Source organism: Camelus dromedarius, chromosome 3 (genome assembly GCF_036321535.1).
Source record: "Camelus dromedarius isolate mCamDro1 chromosome 3, mCamDro1.pat, whole genome shotgun sequence".
Taxonomy (NCBI): Eukaryota; Metazoa; Chordata; class Mammalia; order Artiodactyla; family Camelidae; genus Camelus; species Camelus dromedarius.
The window spans coordinates 43,187,925-43,205,580 of NC_087438.1; the positions used below are offsets into that span (position 1 = coordinate 43,187,925).

General features: G+C 35.1%; 1 protein-coding gene across 2 annotated transcripts in view; it reads left to right on the top strand.

The window, feature by feature from the left end:
• CWC27 (CWC27 spliceosome associated cyclophilin) overlaps nucleotides 1–17,656 on the top strand; it is a 196,165-nt gene that overhangs the window by 155,551 nt on the left and 22,958 nt on the right. Inside the window, exon 13 of one of the 2 annotated variants that reach the window (XM_031445938.2) lies at nucleotides 3,951–4,054. The exons of the other annotated variant lie outside the window; for it this stretch is intronic. Within the exon in view, the coding sequence (XP_031301798.1) occupies nucleotides 3,951–4,054 (104 nt within the window). The remainder of the gene's footprint in view (nucleotides 1–3,950; nucleotides 4,055–17,656) is intronic. 2 annotated transcript variants of the gene reach the window in all.

Sequence of the window (17,656 nt, forward strand, 5' to 3'; positions counted from 1 at the left end):
TTATCAGGTAGAACCTTTGACTATGTGACTGTTATGGGGTGGAGAGGAAGGAGGTGATTATGAATGATGAGAGGATCGCTTCTGGATCAGCATCTCACATGCTGCCTGGACACCTCCACTTGCACTTTACATTGCCTGTGAAGAAGGCACTTGGTCCACTAGTTGACTTCTACCATAAATAATGCAAAAGTCTGCTTACTGAAAGTGATACCTGAATCTTTAGTAACTTAAGAAGATTGTCAGAAATCAAGAATAAAAAAAGATAGAAAGCTAGCTCCTCAATTTGGGAGTCAATCGTACACGCCATGCAGCACTTGGCACTTGATAAAATGAATCTCTTCAGCAGCCCTTTATGTTGAAAAGCTAGGGGGCAGACCAAAAACTACTTATTTTTGCTGCTCCCATGTGTGTATGTGAGAACACACCATTTTTGGTGAATAAATAAAACAGGCAAAATAAAACTAAATTTCAAAGCCCAAGCCTGTTTGAATAAATTAATCTAATCAGGAACTGTATTATAAATGACACCTAATTACTGGTAAGGAAGATCATGCATCAGTGCTTCGCATGAAAATAATCACAGGGAAAATTCAACAAGAATTCAGGTATAGGAAATTGTAATTACAGAGAACTAACTTATGTGTAATTTTAAAAAGAAATGGCACATCAGATGAAATTAAGAAAAAGTGCTTTATTAAGTTGTTTTCATGGAGTCACAAAGGCCTCTGATTAGCAACTGTAGTGGTAAATATACTACCAAAGATGTTAAGGATCACTCTTACTCTTGCATTCCCCTTTCTTCCCTTCAAGGAAATAATAAACAAGGAAGAGACATCCTGTCTTCTGAGCTATCAGGAAAAGGAGGCAGTTAAACAAGTAATACTAGTGAAAGAGGGTGAGCATTATTTCAGGTTAGGTACAGGAAACTATGTATAGAGCATAAGAAGCTGGGTAGGCCTCCCTGAGAAAATGATTTCAGCTGAGCTTTGAGGGTGGCGTAGGAGATACATGGCTAGACAAAAGGGGCAGTATATGAAAAGTCTCTGTCCTCTTTGCAAAAAACTATAAGATAATAAATATGACTAGAACTTAAACTAAGAGACAGAAAGAGATGAGGCTGGAGAGGTAAGCAGGAACCAATTCACATAAGATATGTCTGAGCCATATTAAGGAGTTTAGATTTACCCTAAGAGCAATGGGGGGGCTATTGAAGGAAGGAGGCGATATGATCTCCTTTACAGTGTGGGAAGATCCCTCCAACCTGGCTCCAGCTTGAAGAGTAGACTGGACCTGGGGCAGGGCTGGAGGCACCTAGGCCATCTGAGAGACTCTTATATGTAGGTCTGCATGCACAAAGTCTGCCAGGGCAGGCCCCCTCAATACAGCTTCTTCACGCTGGGAAAGCTCACTCTGTGCTGGAGACCATGCTGTTAGTGGTTGGCCCTTCATTCCTTCAGCAGACGCCAGAAGACTGATTCCCCTGGAAATGCCAAACAGAAAAGCCTCCATGCATATCCTATTTTCTTCAACCAATATTGTGCCATTATTTTCATGATGTTTGCTTTTCTCTCTTGCCTTTAGACTGAAGCTACAGAAAGTCCAATCTTGAGTATTGAAGATGTTAAGAAAGGCCAAGAGGATGTTTTCTTTTTGTCATAGTCTTAGTCCCTCTTCTTTGAGCAAATACCAGTAGCACATTAATTGGCTCTAAAAACAGACTGCCTTGCCACTTTCAGCTCAAAAAAGTAAGAGCCAAGTCTAGCATAATTTTCTAGGAAGTTTTAAAATTTCATTCTACTAAGAAGTCGCCCCCCCCCTTTTTTTTTTCATTTCTCTTTATACCCTCAGAACAGACATTTCCAAGTGTGTGAAAGTCCACTATCAAAAATTGATGGAGTTTGCTTTTAAGTGATAGCTAACTACACAGATAGATAGACAGACAGACAGACAGATAGAGACATAGAGACATAGACATAGACATAGATATAGACATAGATATAGATATAATATACAGACACATAAACACATACACATTTACACACACAGAAGCATGTATTGAAAGCCTTGAAGGATATATACCAAATGTCCACAAGAGTAATTATCAGTGGTAGAATAATATATTTTTGTTTTGCTTCTCTTTACTTTCTGATATTTCTACAGTAACTTTTTTTCTTATTATAAAACAAATACAATAAAATACAACAAATACAATAAAAGTTTGTAAGCAAGAGTTTTTTTTAATGAATAAGGTTTTAAAGGATGTTTTCTTTACCTGTTAACATTGTTTGAAGAGCTTAGTGCTATAATTACTACCCTAGAAACAGATAAAATATCTAAACCCTAACACATTAGGAACCCTCAGAATGCCTGAGGATATTCTAATAGGAATTTATAGTTTCTCCTCAAAACTTACCTCATTCAGCAACTTAGTAATGTGTATATTTTGAGCTGTTGTCTGTGTGGGCGTTGAATTTTGCAGAAAGACATAAGGCACTTTTCACTATCAGTTTTTAGCCATAACTGCCTTGTTTCTTGCAGTTATTTTGTCACCCCCTGTCTGTATTGAGTTAGGTTCTAGACCACCAAACCTACTTAATTTTTTCGTGAACTATGATGTTAACGATATTTCCTGGATAAATTCTGGAGAATTCAAGTTATTATGACTGTTTTCTCTGTTATTCACATTGAAGTATCACACATCTTTTTCTTTATGAAATGTCAGTACAGTTGACCCTTGAACAACACAGCTCTGAATGTCGTAAGTCCACTTATGCGCAAATTTCTTTTAATAAATACATACTGCAGTTGTAGACTGACCACAGCTGGTTGCATAACAGCAGGTACAGAATGGAGGGCCAGCTTACAGATGGATTTTCAACAGCTCAGAGGGTTGGCACTTCTAACGCTCACATTTTTTAAGGGTCAACTGTATTTTTAATAGTGAAGTCAATGTACCAGTGTCTTAATTAGACTCTTGATTTTTTAGATAGGTAGTACTTTATCCCATTTCACAATTATGAACTACTTAAAACTATAGAATAAAAGAACATTTTCTAATTTCTGACTCTCTGCTCAAATTCTGAGCAAACTGAGCAAACTACAAAGGGCATAGGAGTGAAAAAAAAACTCAGAGGAATGATCCCCTTTTTTAAAAAACGTACTCAGCATGATATTTATATCCTACTTCTTTCACGTAACAATAGATTATATTTCATGTATACAATTTTTAATAATAGTATAAATAGCATATTCATTACTTTTTACTAAATTTATGTAGTTCCTTACTGATAGATATTTAACATGTTTCTGTCTTTGCACTTGCATGAATATTGCTGCAGTGCGTCTTTTGCATAAGCATTTTCAGTGTTTCAAGTTATTTTTCTGCATGTATTCCCAAGATTGAAATTATTGAATCAAAGGGAATGATCATTTTAAAGTTTCTGATAAGTAAAAGCAGCATTCCAAAGATACCACTCCAATTTACCCCTCTTCCAACAATTAATGTGTTCATTCATTTCATCTTCACCAACATTGACATTTTTACACTTTTGGAAATCTATTCAGTGAAAAATATTCTTTGTTGTTTTGTTTTGATTTCAGATATTTTAGTGAAGTACCTCCCTATCTTGTGGTCATTAAAAACTTAGCTATTAGTAAGCATGCATTTTAAATATCTTCTATGTAAACAAACTTACGTTTCCCCAAATCAGAAAAGAGCCACATATCCTTGAGGGAGAATGTCAGTGCAGATGCAGACAAGGCAATGTCAAAGTTTGTGAATATTGATCACTGTTGCAACTTGAAGGCAGTTTTGTTACTTTGCTTCAAAATTAAAAATTTAAGTGTTTTCTATCCTGGTAGGATATTTTCTTTTCTACAAAATTTAGGTGTCTCTTCTGAAATTATATTTGTCCCTATCAGAAAACTTAGCAGTCTAATTTTTATTTCAGACACTTGCACTGCTGAACCAGTTTAAATCTAAACTCACTCAAGCAATTGCTGAAACTCCTGAAAATGACATTTCTGAAACAGAGGTAGAAGATGATGAAGGATGGTAAGGGCTTTGATTTCTTTATTTTAACCATGAACAAGTAGGCTCAGCACAGAAGCACTACTAGGACATCTCTACGTTATCTTCCCCCCTTTTTTCTCAGACTTTATCTTCAGTTATAGCCTCATCATTACAGGGCCTCAGCGCCCTCTTCATTTCAGTTCAGTAAGCATTTATTGAGTACTTGGTGTATTCCCAGTATTGGGCTAGCCAGTGGAAAATACACAGGAAATACTTGACACTACCCCTGCCTTAAATAACTTTCTAAATTGTGGAAAAGATAAGACTCACATTAAACAGCTAGAAAACAGCCTTAAAAGATTCTAAATCATGAATTTTTTACACTTTCCTATGAACATTTGAGAACTCATTAATCCATTTCATAATCTTACTAAGTTCCTCTTCCAATTTACAATGTACAGGATCATAGCAATACATAAAATGGTTAACTTATTTTTATCTTTGGGTACTTTTCAGCTTTTTAAGACACTGATAAGAAATAAAGGGATTAATGACTTCTCTGTGTCCTGTGCTTAGCACTTTATCCTATACTAGCAAAAAGAAAAAAAAAAGAGTAAGAATTGTATTTTCTCTTATCACACTCCTCTGTCCTCCAGTTGACTTCACATGTAGTATATTAGGCCTCCCCACACCTAACTGCCTCCACCTCCCTCGACACCCTGGCTCAGTCACATCACTGCAGGCAAGCCAGCGGGTCACCCCCCACACATGACTCACCCTCTGGAGCCTCTGAACTGTCACATGTGCCATTACCCCAACCCAGAATCATAGCCTCACTCCTCTCTGCCAAACAGCACCTCTCCCCTATTTCAAAACTCTGTTCAACACTCCCATCATCCAGGAAACCAGTCAGCAAGATTTGTTGAGCACTCACAAATCTAGAGGGTGGAGGAAAGAGGACTGGAACACACATTAAAAAAGACATAAAAACACTTATTAAGAAAACATTCAAGCAAGAAAGACCCTGCAACTATATATAACTTTAATCAAAAGGGACTAGGGGATGATGATTTGAATGGAATGACTCCTACCTACCATAGGACCCTGAAAGTACTTATGTATTTCTCAGTATATAATTTCTGTATGTTATAGGTTATGATGCCAATTTTTGTAAAACCCTACCTCTCTTTTAATAGGTTTCTGTTACTTATACGTATTTTTTTATATCTAAATTCAAAGCTGCTTAAAGCAGAAGCTGGCTCCTCCCATAGTTCTTTGCCAAAGGTGAAGGCTCAGTGAGTGTTGAATGACCCATAGAGATAAGTGCACATTGCACAGAAGAACCTTCTGTTTTTTATATGACTGGACAGGTTTAGTTTTATTTTGGATTCCTTGAATGTCTCAAAATATCTTTCAAATGTTTTGGGTTCAGCCACCACACAAAAAAATGCTTTGCCAAGTCCTCTTCCCCTTATTTTTGAATCCATATGCATTTTTTAAGGAAATATGATCCATGTGTTTCTGATTCATTTACACTTAACTCATCAAGATGGTGTTTTGTAAGAGCAGTTTGATGCCCAATGAGTTTTTTTAACCTTTTTATAAGCCATTTAAGTCCTTTTTTATTGAACAGGAAAGTCACCAACAAATTTAAACCCAGAAGTTTCATTTGAAACTCATAACCCACAGGATTCAAATTTACTTTCAACTTGGCAAAGAACATTTAACTTCCCAAGGTTCTTCCTAGCCCCTTGGTTCGATATTCTCTCATTTTGAATTCCTCATTAGCATCAGATATCAATTCGTATTGTTTTAAGTGTCATTCTTGTTTTTGATGTGATTTCACAATACAATCAATGTTCTAACATCCTCATTAGAAAGTTAAACAAATGGGAAAACTTCACCAGATGGGAGGGAAAAAATCATTGGTCAGTGATGTTGGCTAGTTCTCCATCTGGGGGACAAAGGTAAGTAGTAAAGGAAGGGGAAATAAGGTGAAGAAACCATTACCAGGTCTTCAAGGGGTTCCTTTTTGCCTTTAATTGCAGTCATCTAGCCAGAAAGCCAGAACTCTACACCATGTATCTACACATTTTTTATATTTGTTCTATCTAACATCTAATTAAAATACCTTTAGTATTCATATAGAAAACATGAGGCCCTTATATATAGCCTTTTTGCTGCAGTATAGACTGCTGGAATTTTGTAGGCTGAAAATCAACATCATTTCTGTTCATAAATAAACCAGTTCAGCTTTATCAAGTCTCTGATGATTTAGATCATCTCTCATAAAGTATATTCCACTCAGAAAAGAAGTCTTATATTCAGAATGATTTATAGCAAATATTATGAGTGCATGGCATGTGCATGTGTGTTATGCATAAATTACATGGTTCCCGGACTATTTTGTAGGTCACACTTGCCACTTTTCTAAGAAGTGAAAGTCAGCCAGTGCTGTACTGCACCGTCAGGGTCTGTTATCTGAGGCAAAATGATTGCTTCTAAGACATTTTTATGTGTCCGCATGAGTGACCACACATTGAGGGATCATTTTCATTTTCTGTCAAGATAGAAACCATTACCAATTTGTTATGTTTTCTTTTACTTGGCAAACTGTTCTATTCGCATTTTTGGCTGAGCTGCTGTATTGGCATGGTATACAACAGACATTTGGGTACCATTCAGCAGCATTCTACTTTCTATGCAGGAAAAAAAAAAAAGAGAGAGTGGGAGGGGGAGAGAAAGAAAAGAAATATGATTCTATTACAAACATGGTATATGGTGTTTGATAATTATTCCCAGATTTCACTGTCTAACAAGGCATTTAAAGAAGTGTTATTAGTAGATCTAAGCTGAAATGCATGATAGAAATTTTTCACTCAAAATTATTAGCATTCTTCCTTTGTTGGGATGAATACTGCCAGTATTTGATAGTGGTGCTGACGGGCACCAGATTCTAGTGTAGCAGCTAAAGTAGCCTCTTTCCCACCACATTCCTTCATCCCACAGCATCACACACTCGTATAGCTATAGAAACCTCCTTCAGACGTGGATTTTGTAAAGCTGATTAGATACATAGCAAGAGTGATCAGCCAGAGGATTCACATGACCACGTGGATGAAGTCCATATGCCATTTTGGGTTTGGTTAGATAGAGCTTGGTTAGCTCCCAAAAACGTTTTGAGAGAGCTGTGTCTGACAAGGCAGTAGAGAGACTTATTAAAAAAAATGGAAAGCCACCTGCTCCTAATACAACAAAACTGGCATTCCAAGGGGAGGAAAAAATTAGATCTATGAGGGTAGACTTCAAGCTTGTGAACATGATCTCTTCACCACTATGTCCACTGAAATTTCTTTGCAGATTGCTAAATCTAAGGTTAACTTAAAACTTCACAACAAACATACCTGATAAAGTAATAATCAATATAAATGTCAATCTTCTCTCCTCTCTCCTCCTCTTCCTCTCTCTCCCCTCTGCCACTTCTCCATAGTACATTCAGTATTCAGTAATATAAGAATAGAAAAACACTTGACAACTGAATGTCTGCCTCAAGTAAATATTTTAATAATTTTTATTATATAAGGAAAAGATACTGTAGAAAAACTAGGGTATAGAACCCTCAAAAGAAGTAAATAAAATCACCTGTGATCCCAAACTCAACAATAAATACTATTAATTTATACATATATATGTACTTCCAGATCCTTTTCTGCATTTATATTTTTTAAGCAGAAATGAGATCATATAATACTATAACTTTATAACTTGCTTCTTTTCCCTCAGCAAAATACAGTGAATGCTTTTCCTTGCCATACATAATTTTAGAATATAATGTTTATATTCTGTATTATGGCCATGTAGTATCCCATTATATGCTGAACCACAGTTTACCTATCAGCCCATGTTGGATATTTAGACTTTTTCCAGTTTTTATTATTATACACAACACTGTAATGAACATCCTTTTATCTATGTCATTGCCAATTTTCTCAGGATAAGTTTCTAAAACTGGAATTGCTTAGTCAGTGGGTATGCATGTTAGGCTCTGCTAAATATTTTCAAATGGCCCTCCCAAAATGTCATTCCAATTTATACTCCCAAGTAAATACCATTTTTATGACTTGCTCTTAGGGCTGTTAGAATCATAAGAATTAATTAAGGTACTTTACAGTGCTTAGTGAAAAAGAATAACATTTTAGAAGAAATGCTTTGCCCTTGTAAACTTTTTAAAAATACAAACACAGTCTGATTTGCTTCTGTTTTTAATGTAACTGGTACAAATTTCAGTGTAACTCCTCAAGATCATCACCTCTAAGTATTCTTGTTCTCGATTCTGGAAAAGTCTTCTTCTAAGATAATGGGTTAGAACTTTTGGATCTGGAATTTGTTTTCAGTTTTATTACTGCACCTTGGCTTGCATTAAAAATCAGTTTTGTCTATCAGCCAGACAGTTTGTTTCTGCTAACGACTAGAGTTCTGAGAACCAAGATTTAGCATGAAGATGTTTTCAAGTGTTCCTCTGGAGTTAGCATAGCACAGAAGCAACAAGTACAAGTTGTCTTCAGTATGAAAAACAGTGAAAATTTAATAACGCACATGTAAAAACAAAAAAGATTATTAACTGTTAGACCAATTTAGACCTCATTATAAGATACCATTAAAAAACATAGCTTCATCTCATTGCTTATATTGGCAAAGCTTAAATCACCTTTTATACGTAATACTGTAATTACAAGTGTAATACATTCTGCCTATGATTTGGTCATGTATTGAGTGAAGGGTGCTATGACAACACGTGGAGACTTTGATTATAGTCCCCACTTCATTCAAGCAGGGCATTGCCAGGCATGGATAACAACTTGGTGTAGACAAACACAGATATACCTATAAGGATGAAGGCCATGAGACCCGTGAAAGCCAGGCTACCCTTTAGTGATAACTGGGACAACAGGTCTCAAGCTGTAGATCTCTGGACTCCTTTATACTCTTAAACATTATTGAGGACTCAAAAAGCTTTTGTTTATGGGAAATATATTTATCAATATTTTCCTTATTAGAAATTAAAACTTTGAAATTTTAAAATAACAATAATGTTACTTCAAAATAACAATAATGAACCTGTTACATGTTAACATAAATATTTTTATGAAGAATAATTATATTTTCAAAGCAGCAAATTTAGTGAGAAGAGTGGCATGGATTTACTTTTTTTTTTTTTCCATATCTCTAATGTCTAGCATTACAGGAGCAGCTGGATTCTCAAATCTGCTTCTGCATTCACTCTGTTTTGACCTCATGCATCATGTATTCTCTGAAAATTTTCACTGTACATTCATGAGAGGATGAGAATAAAAGGGCAAATAATGTCTTGGTATTCATACAAAAATAATTTTGACATTGCAGACACACTGATCCCCAACACTTTGGGAACTGCTAAGCTACAGCATCTCTAGTTATTGTGTGTGTCATGATGATTCTTATTTATCAGAGGTCATGACCCACTCTATAGGTCCTGGGAAGCTTTATTAGAATCCCAATTTGTGATCCTTGTTCTCAAGTGGTACCAAAGTAGTGCTTTCTGAATTAAATGTGCCCAGCACCATTGGCTTAGACTTGTTACACCACAATTCTTACCACTCCCACAGCAACCCCTTTCTGGCCCTTAACTGCTTTGAAATGGTCTGTGGCATGCCATTTGATTTTATTATTCTTGTTTTCTTTTTTAGTCCTCAGCTCAATTATATTGATATAGTAACACATACCACTGTGTAAGCTTAAGGAGTACAGTGTAATGATTTGATACACATATACCCTTTGAAATGTTTACCACAGTACAGTTTGTTAATACAGCCTTCATCTCACATAAAGAGCAGTTTGTTGCTGTACCCTCCAGAATTTATTCATCTTATAACAGAAAATTTATATACCCTCTTTCTATGGGTTCACTGTTTTTAGGTTCCACATATAAGTGAGATCTGAAAATACTTGTCTTTCTCTGGCTTAGCTAACTTAGCATAATGCCCTAAAGGTCCATTCATATTGTCCTAAGTGGCAAGTTTTTCTTCTTTTTTATGCCTAAATAATAGTTCATTGTGTATATACGTGTATGTGTGTGTATGTATATATATATGTGTGTGTGTGTGTATGTGTGTATATACGTGTGTGTGTATATATGTGTGTGTGTGTGATATATATGATATGTGATATGATGTATATCACATTTTCTTTCTCCATTCATTCGTCGATGGATACTTAGGTTGTTTCTATGTCTTGGCTATTGTGAATAATGCTACAATTTGGAACATGGTAGTTCAGCTGTCTCTTTAAGACAGTGATTTTGTTTCCTTCAGATATATACCCAGGAGTGGGATTGATGGATCATATGGTAGTTCTGTTTTTAATTTGAGGAACCTCCATACTGTTTCCACAGTGGCTGCACTAATTTATGTTCCCACCAAAAACGCATAATGGTTCCCTTTTCTCCACATCCTCACCAGCATTTGTTACCTCTTCTCTTTCTGACGATAGCCATTCTAACAGGTATAAGGTGATATATTGTCATGGTTTTGGTTTGCATCCCCTGATGATTAGTGATGCTGAGCATCTTTTCATAACTTGTTGGCCATTTATATGTCTTTTTTGGAGAAATGTTTATTCAGATCCTCTGCCCATTTTTCAATCAGATTGGAGTATTTTGTTTTTGATTTGTATAAGTTCCTTGTATGTTTTGGATATTAACCCCTTTTCAGTATATGGCTTGCTAATACATTCTCCCATTCTGTAATTTGCCTTTTCATTTTGTTGTTTCTTTTGCTGTGCAGAAGCTTTTTAGTTTTAAATATAGTTCTTCTTATTGATTTTTGCTTTTGATGCCATAACCAAAAAAAATCATTGCCATGACCAATGCCAAGGAGACTTTTCTGTGTTTTCTTCTAGAAGTTCTACAGTTTCAGGTCTTATGTTTAAGTCCTTAATCATTTTGAGTTAATTTTTGTGGATGATGTACGATAAGGGTCCAATTTCATTCTTTTGCGTGTGATTTTTTCAGTTTTCCCAGAACCACTTATTGAAGAGACTGTCCTTACCCCATTGAGTATTTTTGGCTCCCTTAACAAATATTAGTTAACAGTATATGCACAGGTTTATTTCTGGGTTCTTGATTCTGTTCCACTGGTCTTGTGTCTGTTTTTATGCCAGTACTGTACTATTTTGATTACTATTGCTTTATATTAGAGTTTGAAATCAGGAAGTGTGAGACCTTCAGCTTTATTCTTGTTTCTCAGAATTGTTTTGAATATTCTGGGTCTTTTGTAGTTCCATATGAATTTTGGGATTTTTTTTTCTTTTTCTGCCAAAAAATACCATGGGAATTTTGATAGAAACTGTATTGAATCTATAGAAGTCATTCAATCATATGGACATTTTAAATACATTAACTCTTCTGATCCATGAGATATCTTTCCATTTATTTGTGTCTTCTTCAGTTTCCTTCATCAGTGTCTCACAGCTTTTGATGTATACATCTTTCACTTCCTTGGTTGAATTTATCCCTAAGTATCTTTTTTTGAGGCTACTGTAAATGGGATGGTTTTCTTCATTTCTTTTTCAGATAGTTGTTAGTTTACAGAAATGTTTTAACTCTGTATGTGGTTGTATCATATCCTGACACTTCATGAAATTCATTTATTAGTTCTAACAGTTTTTTAGTGGCATCTTTAGAATTTTCTGTATACAAGATAATGTCATCAGCAAGCAGAGACAATTTTACTTTTTCCTTTTCAATATGGATACCTTTTATTTCTTTTTCTTGCCTAATTGTTTAGGCTAGGACTTTCAGTATGTTGAGTAGTTGTGTTAACAGTGGGCACTCTTGTCTTTTTCTTGATTTTAGAAGGGAAGCTTTCAAACTTTCACCATTGAGTATGATGTTAGCTGTGGGTTTGTCATATGTGGCTTTTATCATGTTGAGTATTGCTTCTTCTATAACCAATTTGTTGAGAGTTTTTATCATGAAAGGATGTTGAATTTTATCAAATGCTTTTTATACATCTATTGAGATGACCCTCTGATTTTTTCTCTCATTTATTAATGTGATATATCACATTTATTGATTTGCATATGTTGAACCATTCATGCATCCCACTTGATCATAATGTATGATGATTTTAATGTGCTATTAAATTCAGTTTGTTAGTATTTTGTTGAGAATTTTTGCACTCATATTTATCAGGGATACTGGCCTATAGTTTTAAGTTCTTGTAGTGTCCTTATCTGATTTTGGTATCTGCTTAGTATATCTAGGTGCCCTCATGTTGGGTACACATATACTTAAAATTGTCAAAGCAGGGTATAACTCAATGGTTTATGTGTGCTTAGCATGCATGAGGTGCTGGGTTCAATTCCTAGTATCTCCATTAAAAAAAAAAAGATAAATCTAATGACTCCTCCTTCAAAAGAAAATCCAAACATATATATTTACAATTCTTATATCCTCTTCATGAATTGATCCCTTTATCATTATATAATAAGGTTTTTTGTCTCTTGTTAACATTTTTTATTTAAAGTCTATTTTTTCTGATATAAGTATAGCTACCCTTGTTCTCTTTTTGTTTCCATTTGTGTGGAATATCTTTTTCCACCCCTTCATTTTGAACTTATGTGTGTCTATGAAACTGAAGTGAGTCTTTTGTAGGAAGCATATAGTTGAGTGTCTGTTTTTCCATTCAGCCATTTTATGCCTTTTGATTAGAGAATTTTATCCATTTACATTTAAAATAATTATTTTTAATTATTGATAGGTAAGAATTTACTATGCTTAATCTTATTAGTTGTTTTCTGGCTGTTTTGTATTGCTTTTGTTGCTTTCTTCCTTTTTTAATGTCTTTGTGAATTGATGATTTTCCGTAGTGCTATACCTTGATTCCCTTCTTGTTACCTTGTATCTACTATAGGTTTTTATTTTGTGGTTATCCTAAGGTTTACTTGAAACATCTTAAAGATACAACAGTGTTGTAAGTTGATAACAGCTTAACTTTGGTCACATAAAAAAACTCTACCCTTTTACTCCCCACAAACATTTTATGTTTTAGATGTCACAATTTATATCACTTTATATTGTGTATTCAGTAACAACTTATTGTAGCTATAGTTGTTTTTAATACTTTTGTTCTTTAACCTTTAGAGAATTAAGTGGCTAACACAACACCATATTACAGTATTAGAGTATTATGAATCAAACTGTATACTTACTTTCACTAGTGTATTGTATATTTTCATGTTTTGATGTTGCTAATTAGCATCCTTTTTTTTTAGGTGAAGAACTCCTTTCAGCATTTCTTGTAAGGCAGGTTTTGTAGTGATAAACTCCCTCCACTTTTGTTTATTTGGGAATTTTTTTTATATCACCTTCACTTCTGAAGGACAACTTTGTTGGGTAAAGTGTTCTTGGTTGGCAATTCTTTCTTTCACCACATCGAATGTATCATCTCTCTGTTCCCTGGCCTGCAAGGTTTCTGCTAACAAACCTACTGATAGCCTTATGGGGGTTCCCTTTTATGAATGAATTATTTTTCTCTTACTGCTTTTAAAATTCTCTCATTGTATTTGATTTTAGACAGTTTTATTTTATTGAGTTATATAGTCAGTTTACAATGTTGTGTCAATTTCCAGTGTAGAGCACAATTTTTCGGTCATAAACTTACATATATTCACTGTCACATTCTTTTTCACCGTGAGCTACCACAAGATCTTGTATATATTTCCTTGTGCTATACAGTATAATCTTGTTTGTCTATTCTACATAAGCATGTCAGTATCTACAAATTTCGAACTCCCAGTCTGTCCGTTTCCACCCCTTCTCCCTTGGCAACCACAAGTTTGTATTCTGTCTATGAGTCTGTTTCTGTTTTGTATTTATGTTTTTGTTTTTGTTTTTGTTTTAGATTCCACATATGAATGATTTCATGTGGTATTTTTGTTTCTCTTCTGGCTTACTTCACTTAGAATGACATTCTCCAGGAACATCCATGTCGCTGCAAATGGTGTTATGTTGTCAGTTTTTATGGCTGAATAGTATTCCATTATGTATTTTTTATCCAGTCATCTGTTGATGGACATTTAGGCTGTTTCCATGTCTTGGCTACTGTAAATAGTGCTGCTATGAACATTGGGGTGCAGGTGTCTTTTTGAAGTAGGGTTCCTTCTGGATATATGCCCAGGAGCGGGATTCCTGGGTCATATGGTAAGTCTATTCCCAGTCTTTGGACGAATCTCCATACTGTTTCCCACAGTGGCTGCACCAAACTGCATTCCCACCAGCAGTTAGGAGGGTTCCCTTTTCTCCACAGCCTCTCCAGCATTTGACATTTGTGGACTTTTGAATGATGGCCATTATGACTGGTGTGAGGTGATACCTCATTGTAGCTTTGATTTGCCTTTCTCTGATAATTAAGTGATATTGAGCATTTTTTCATGTGCCTATTGATCATGTATGTCTTCACTGGAGAATTGCTTGTTTAGGTCTTCTGCCTATTTTTGGATTGAGTTCTTTGTTTTTTTCTTATTAAGTCATATGAGCTTCAGCTTGTATATACTGGAGATAAAGCCTTTGTCACTTTCATCTTTTACAAAAATGTTCTCCCATTCCGTAGGTTGTCATTTTGTCTTGCTTATGGTTTCCTTTGCTGTGCAGAAGCTTGTAAGTTTCATTAGGTCCCATTTGTTTATTCTTGCTTTTATTTCTATTGCTTGGGTAAACTGCCCTAGGAGAACATTGCTGAGATGTATGTGAGATAATGTTTTGCCTATGTTTTCTTCTAGAAGGTTTATTGTATCTTGTCTTATATTTAAGCCTTTGATCCATTTTGAGTTTATTTTTGTGTATGATGTGAGGGAGTGTTCTAGCTTCACTGATTTACATGCTGTTGTCCACTTTTCCCAACACCATTTGCTGAAGAGACTGTCTTTATTCCATTGTATATCTTGCCTCCTTTGTCGAAGATTAGCTGACCAAAAGTTTGTGGGTTCACTTCTGGGCTCTCTATTCTGTTCCATTGGTCCATATGTCTGTTTTTGTACCAATACCATGCTATCTTGATTACTGTAGCTCTATAGTATTGTCTGAAGTCTGGGAGGGTTATTTCTCCAGCCTCTTTCTTTTTCTTCAGTAATACTTTGGCAATTCTGGGTCTTTTGTGATTCCATATAAATTTGATTATGATTTGTTCTAGTTCTGTGAAGTATGTCCTGGGTAATTTGATAGGGATTGTATTCAATCTGTAGATTGCCTTGGGCATTGTGACCATTTTAACAATATTGATTCTTCCAATCCAGGAGCATGGGATATCTTTCCATTTTTTAAAGTCTTCTTTAATTTCCTTAATCAATGTTTTGTAGTTCTTAATGTATAAAGTCTTTCACCTCCTTGGTTAGATTTATTCCTAGGTATTTTATTACTTTGGGTGCTATTTTAAAAGGGACTGTTTCTTTACTTTCTTTTCGTGTTGATTCATTGTTAGTGTAAAAAAAAAGCAACTGATTTTGGTACGTTAATCTTGTATCCTGCTAACCTTGCTGAATTCTTCAATTAGTTCTAGTAGTTTTTTGTGTAGACCTTTTAGGGTTTTCTATATATAGTATCATGTGATCTGCATATAGTGACACTTTTACCTTTTCTTTTCCAGTTTGGATCCCTTTTATTTCTTTCTCTTGCCTGATTGCTGTGGCTCAGACTTCCAAGACTATGTTGAATAGGAGTGGTGAGAGTGGACAGCCTTGTCTTGTCCCAGCTTTTAGTGGGAAGCTTTTGAGTTTTTCACCATTGAGTACTATGCTGGCTGTAGGTTTGTCATATATAGCTTTTATTATGTTGAGATATGTTCCCTCTGTACCCACTTTGGTGAAAGTTTTATCATAAATGGGTGTTGAATTTTACCAAATGCTTTTTCTGCCTCTGTTGAGATGATCATGTGGGTTTTGTCCTTTCTCTTGTTGATGTGATGTATTACACTGATTGATTTGTGTATGTTGAACCACCCTTGTGTCCCTGGGATGAACCCCACTTGATCATGGTGTATAACCTTTTTTATGTGCTGTTGAATTCTATTTGCTAATATTTTGGTAAGGATTTTTGCATCTAAGTTCATCGTGATACTGGTCTGTAATTGTATTTTTTGGTCATGTCTTTGCCTGGTTTTTGTATCAGGGTGATGGTGGCTTCATAGAACGAGTTTGGGAGTATTCTCTCCTTTTCAATCTTCTGAAAGAGTTTGAGAAGGACCGGTATGAGTTCTAATTTGTGTGTTTGGTAGAATTCCCCAGTGAAGCCATCCGGTCCTGGACTTTTATTTGTAGGGAAGTTTTTTATTGCTAATTAGATTTCATTTCTAGTCATCGGTTTGTTCAAGTGTTCAGTTTCTTCTTGATTCAGTCTTGGTGGACTGTATGTTTCCAGAAACTTTTCCATTTCTTCTAGGTTGTCCATTTTGTTTCCTATAGTTGCTCATAGTATTCTCGTATGGTATTTTGTATTTCTGTGGTATTGGCTGTAATTTCTGCATTTTCCTTTCTTATTTTGCTTATTTGTGCTTTCTCTTTTCTCTTCTTCATGAGCTTGGCCAGAGGTTTGTCAATTTTGTTTACTCTTTCAAAATCCAGCTCTTGGTTGATTGATTTCTTTAATCTTTATTTTATTTATTTCCTCCCTGATCTTTATTATTTCCTTCCTTCTGCTGACTTTTGGGAGGTTTTGCTCTTTTTTCTAATTCTTTTAGCTGGTGGGTTAGATTGTTTATTTGAGATTGTTCTTTTCTGGGGAAGGCCTGTATCACTATAAACTTCCCTCTTAGTACTGCCTATGCTGTGTCCCATAAATTTTGTGTGGTTGTTTTCATTTTCATTTGTCTCAAGGTATTTTTTAATTTCAACTTTGATTTCATCATTGACCCCCCTGTTTTTTAGTAGCATGTTGTTTAATCTCCATGTTTCCCTTTTTTTCCCCTTTGTTTCTCTGTAGTTGATTTCTAGTTTCATAGCATTGTGGTCAGTAAAGATGCTTGAGATAATTTCTATCTTCTTAAAATTCTTGAGGCTTCCTTTGTGCCCAAGTACATGATCAATCCTAGAAACTGTTCCATGTGCACTTGAAAAGAATGTATATCCTATTTTGGGGAGGTGTAATGCTCTGAAAATATCCACCAAATCTAATTTTTCTATTGTATCATTTAATTTCTCTGTTGTCTTACTTATTTTCTGTCTGGAAGATCTGTCTAGTGATGTTAATGCGGTGTTAAAGTCTCCAACAAGGATTGTATTCCCATCAATTTCTCCCTTTATCTCTGTTAGTAACTGTTTAATACACTTAGGTGCTCCTATATTGGGTGCATATATATTAATGAGTGTAGTATCTTCATCTTGTATTACTCCTTTAATCATTATAAAATGTCCTTCTTTATCTTTCTTTATGGCCTTTGTTTTAAAGTGTGTTTTGTCTGAAATCAGTACTGCTACACCTGTTTTTTTGGCTTTTCCATTTGCATGGAATATCCTTTTCCATCCTTTCACTCTCAATCTATGTGTGTCTTTCTCCCTAAAGTGGGTCTCTTGTATGCAGCAAATTGAAGGTTCTTGCTTTATTATCCAGCCTGC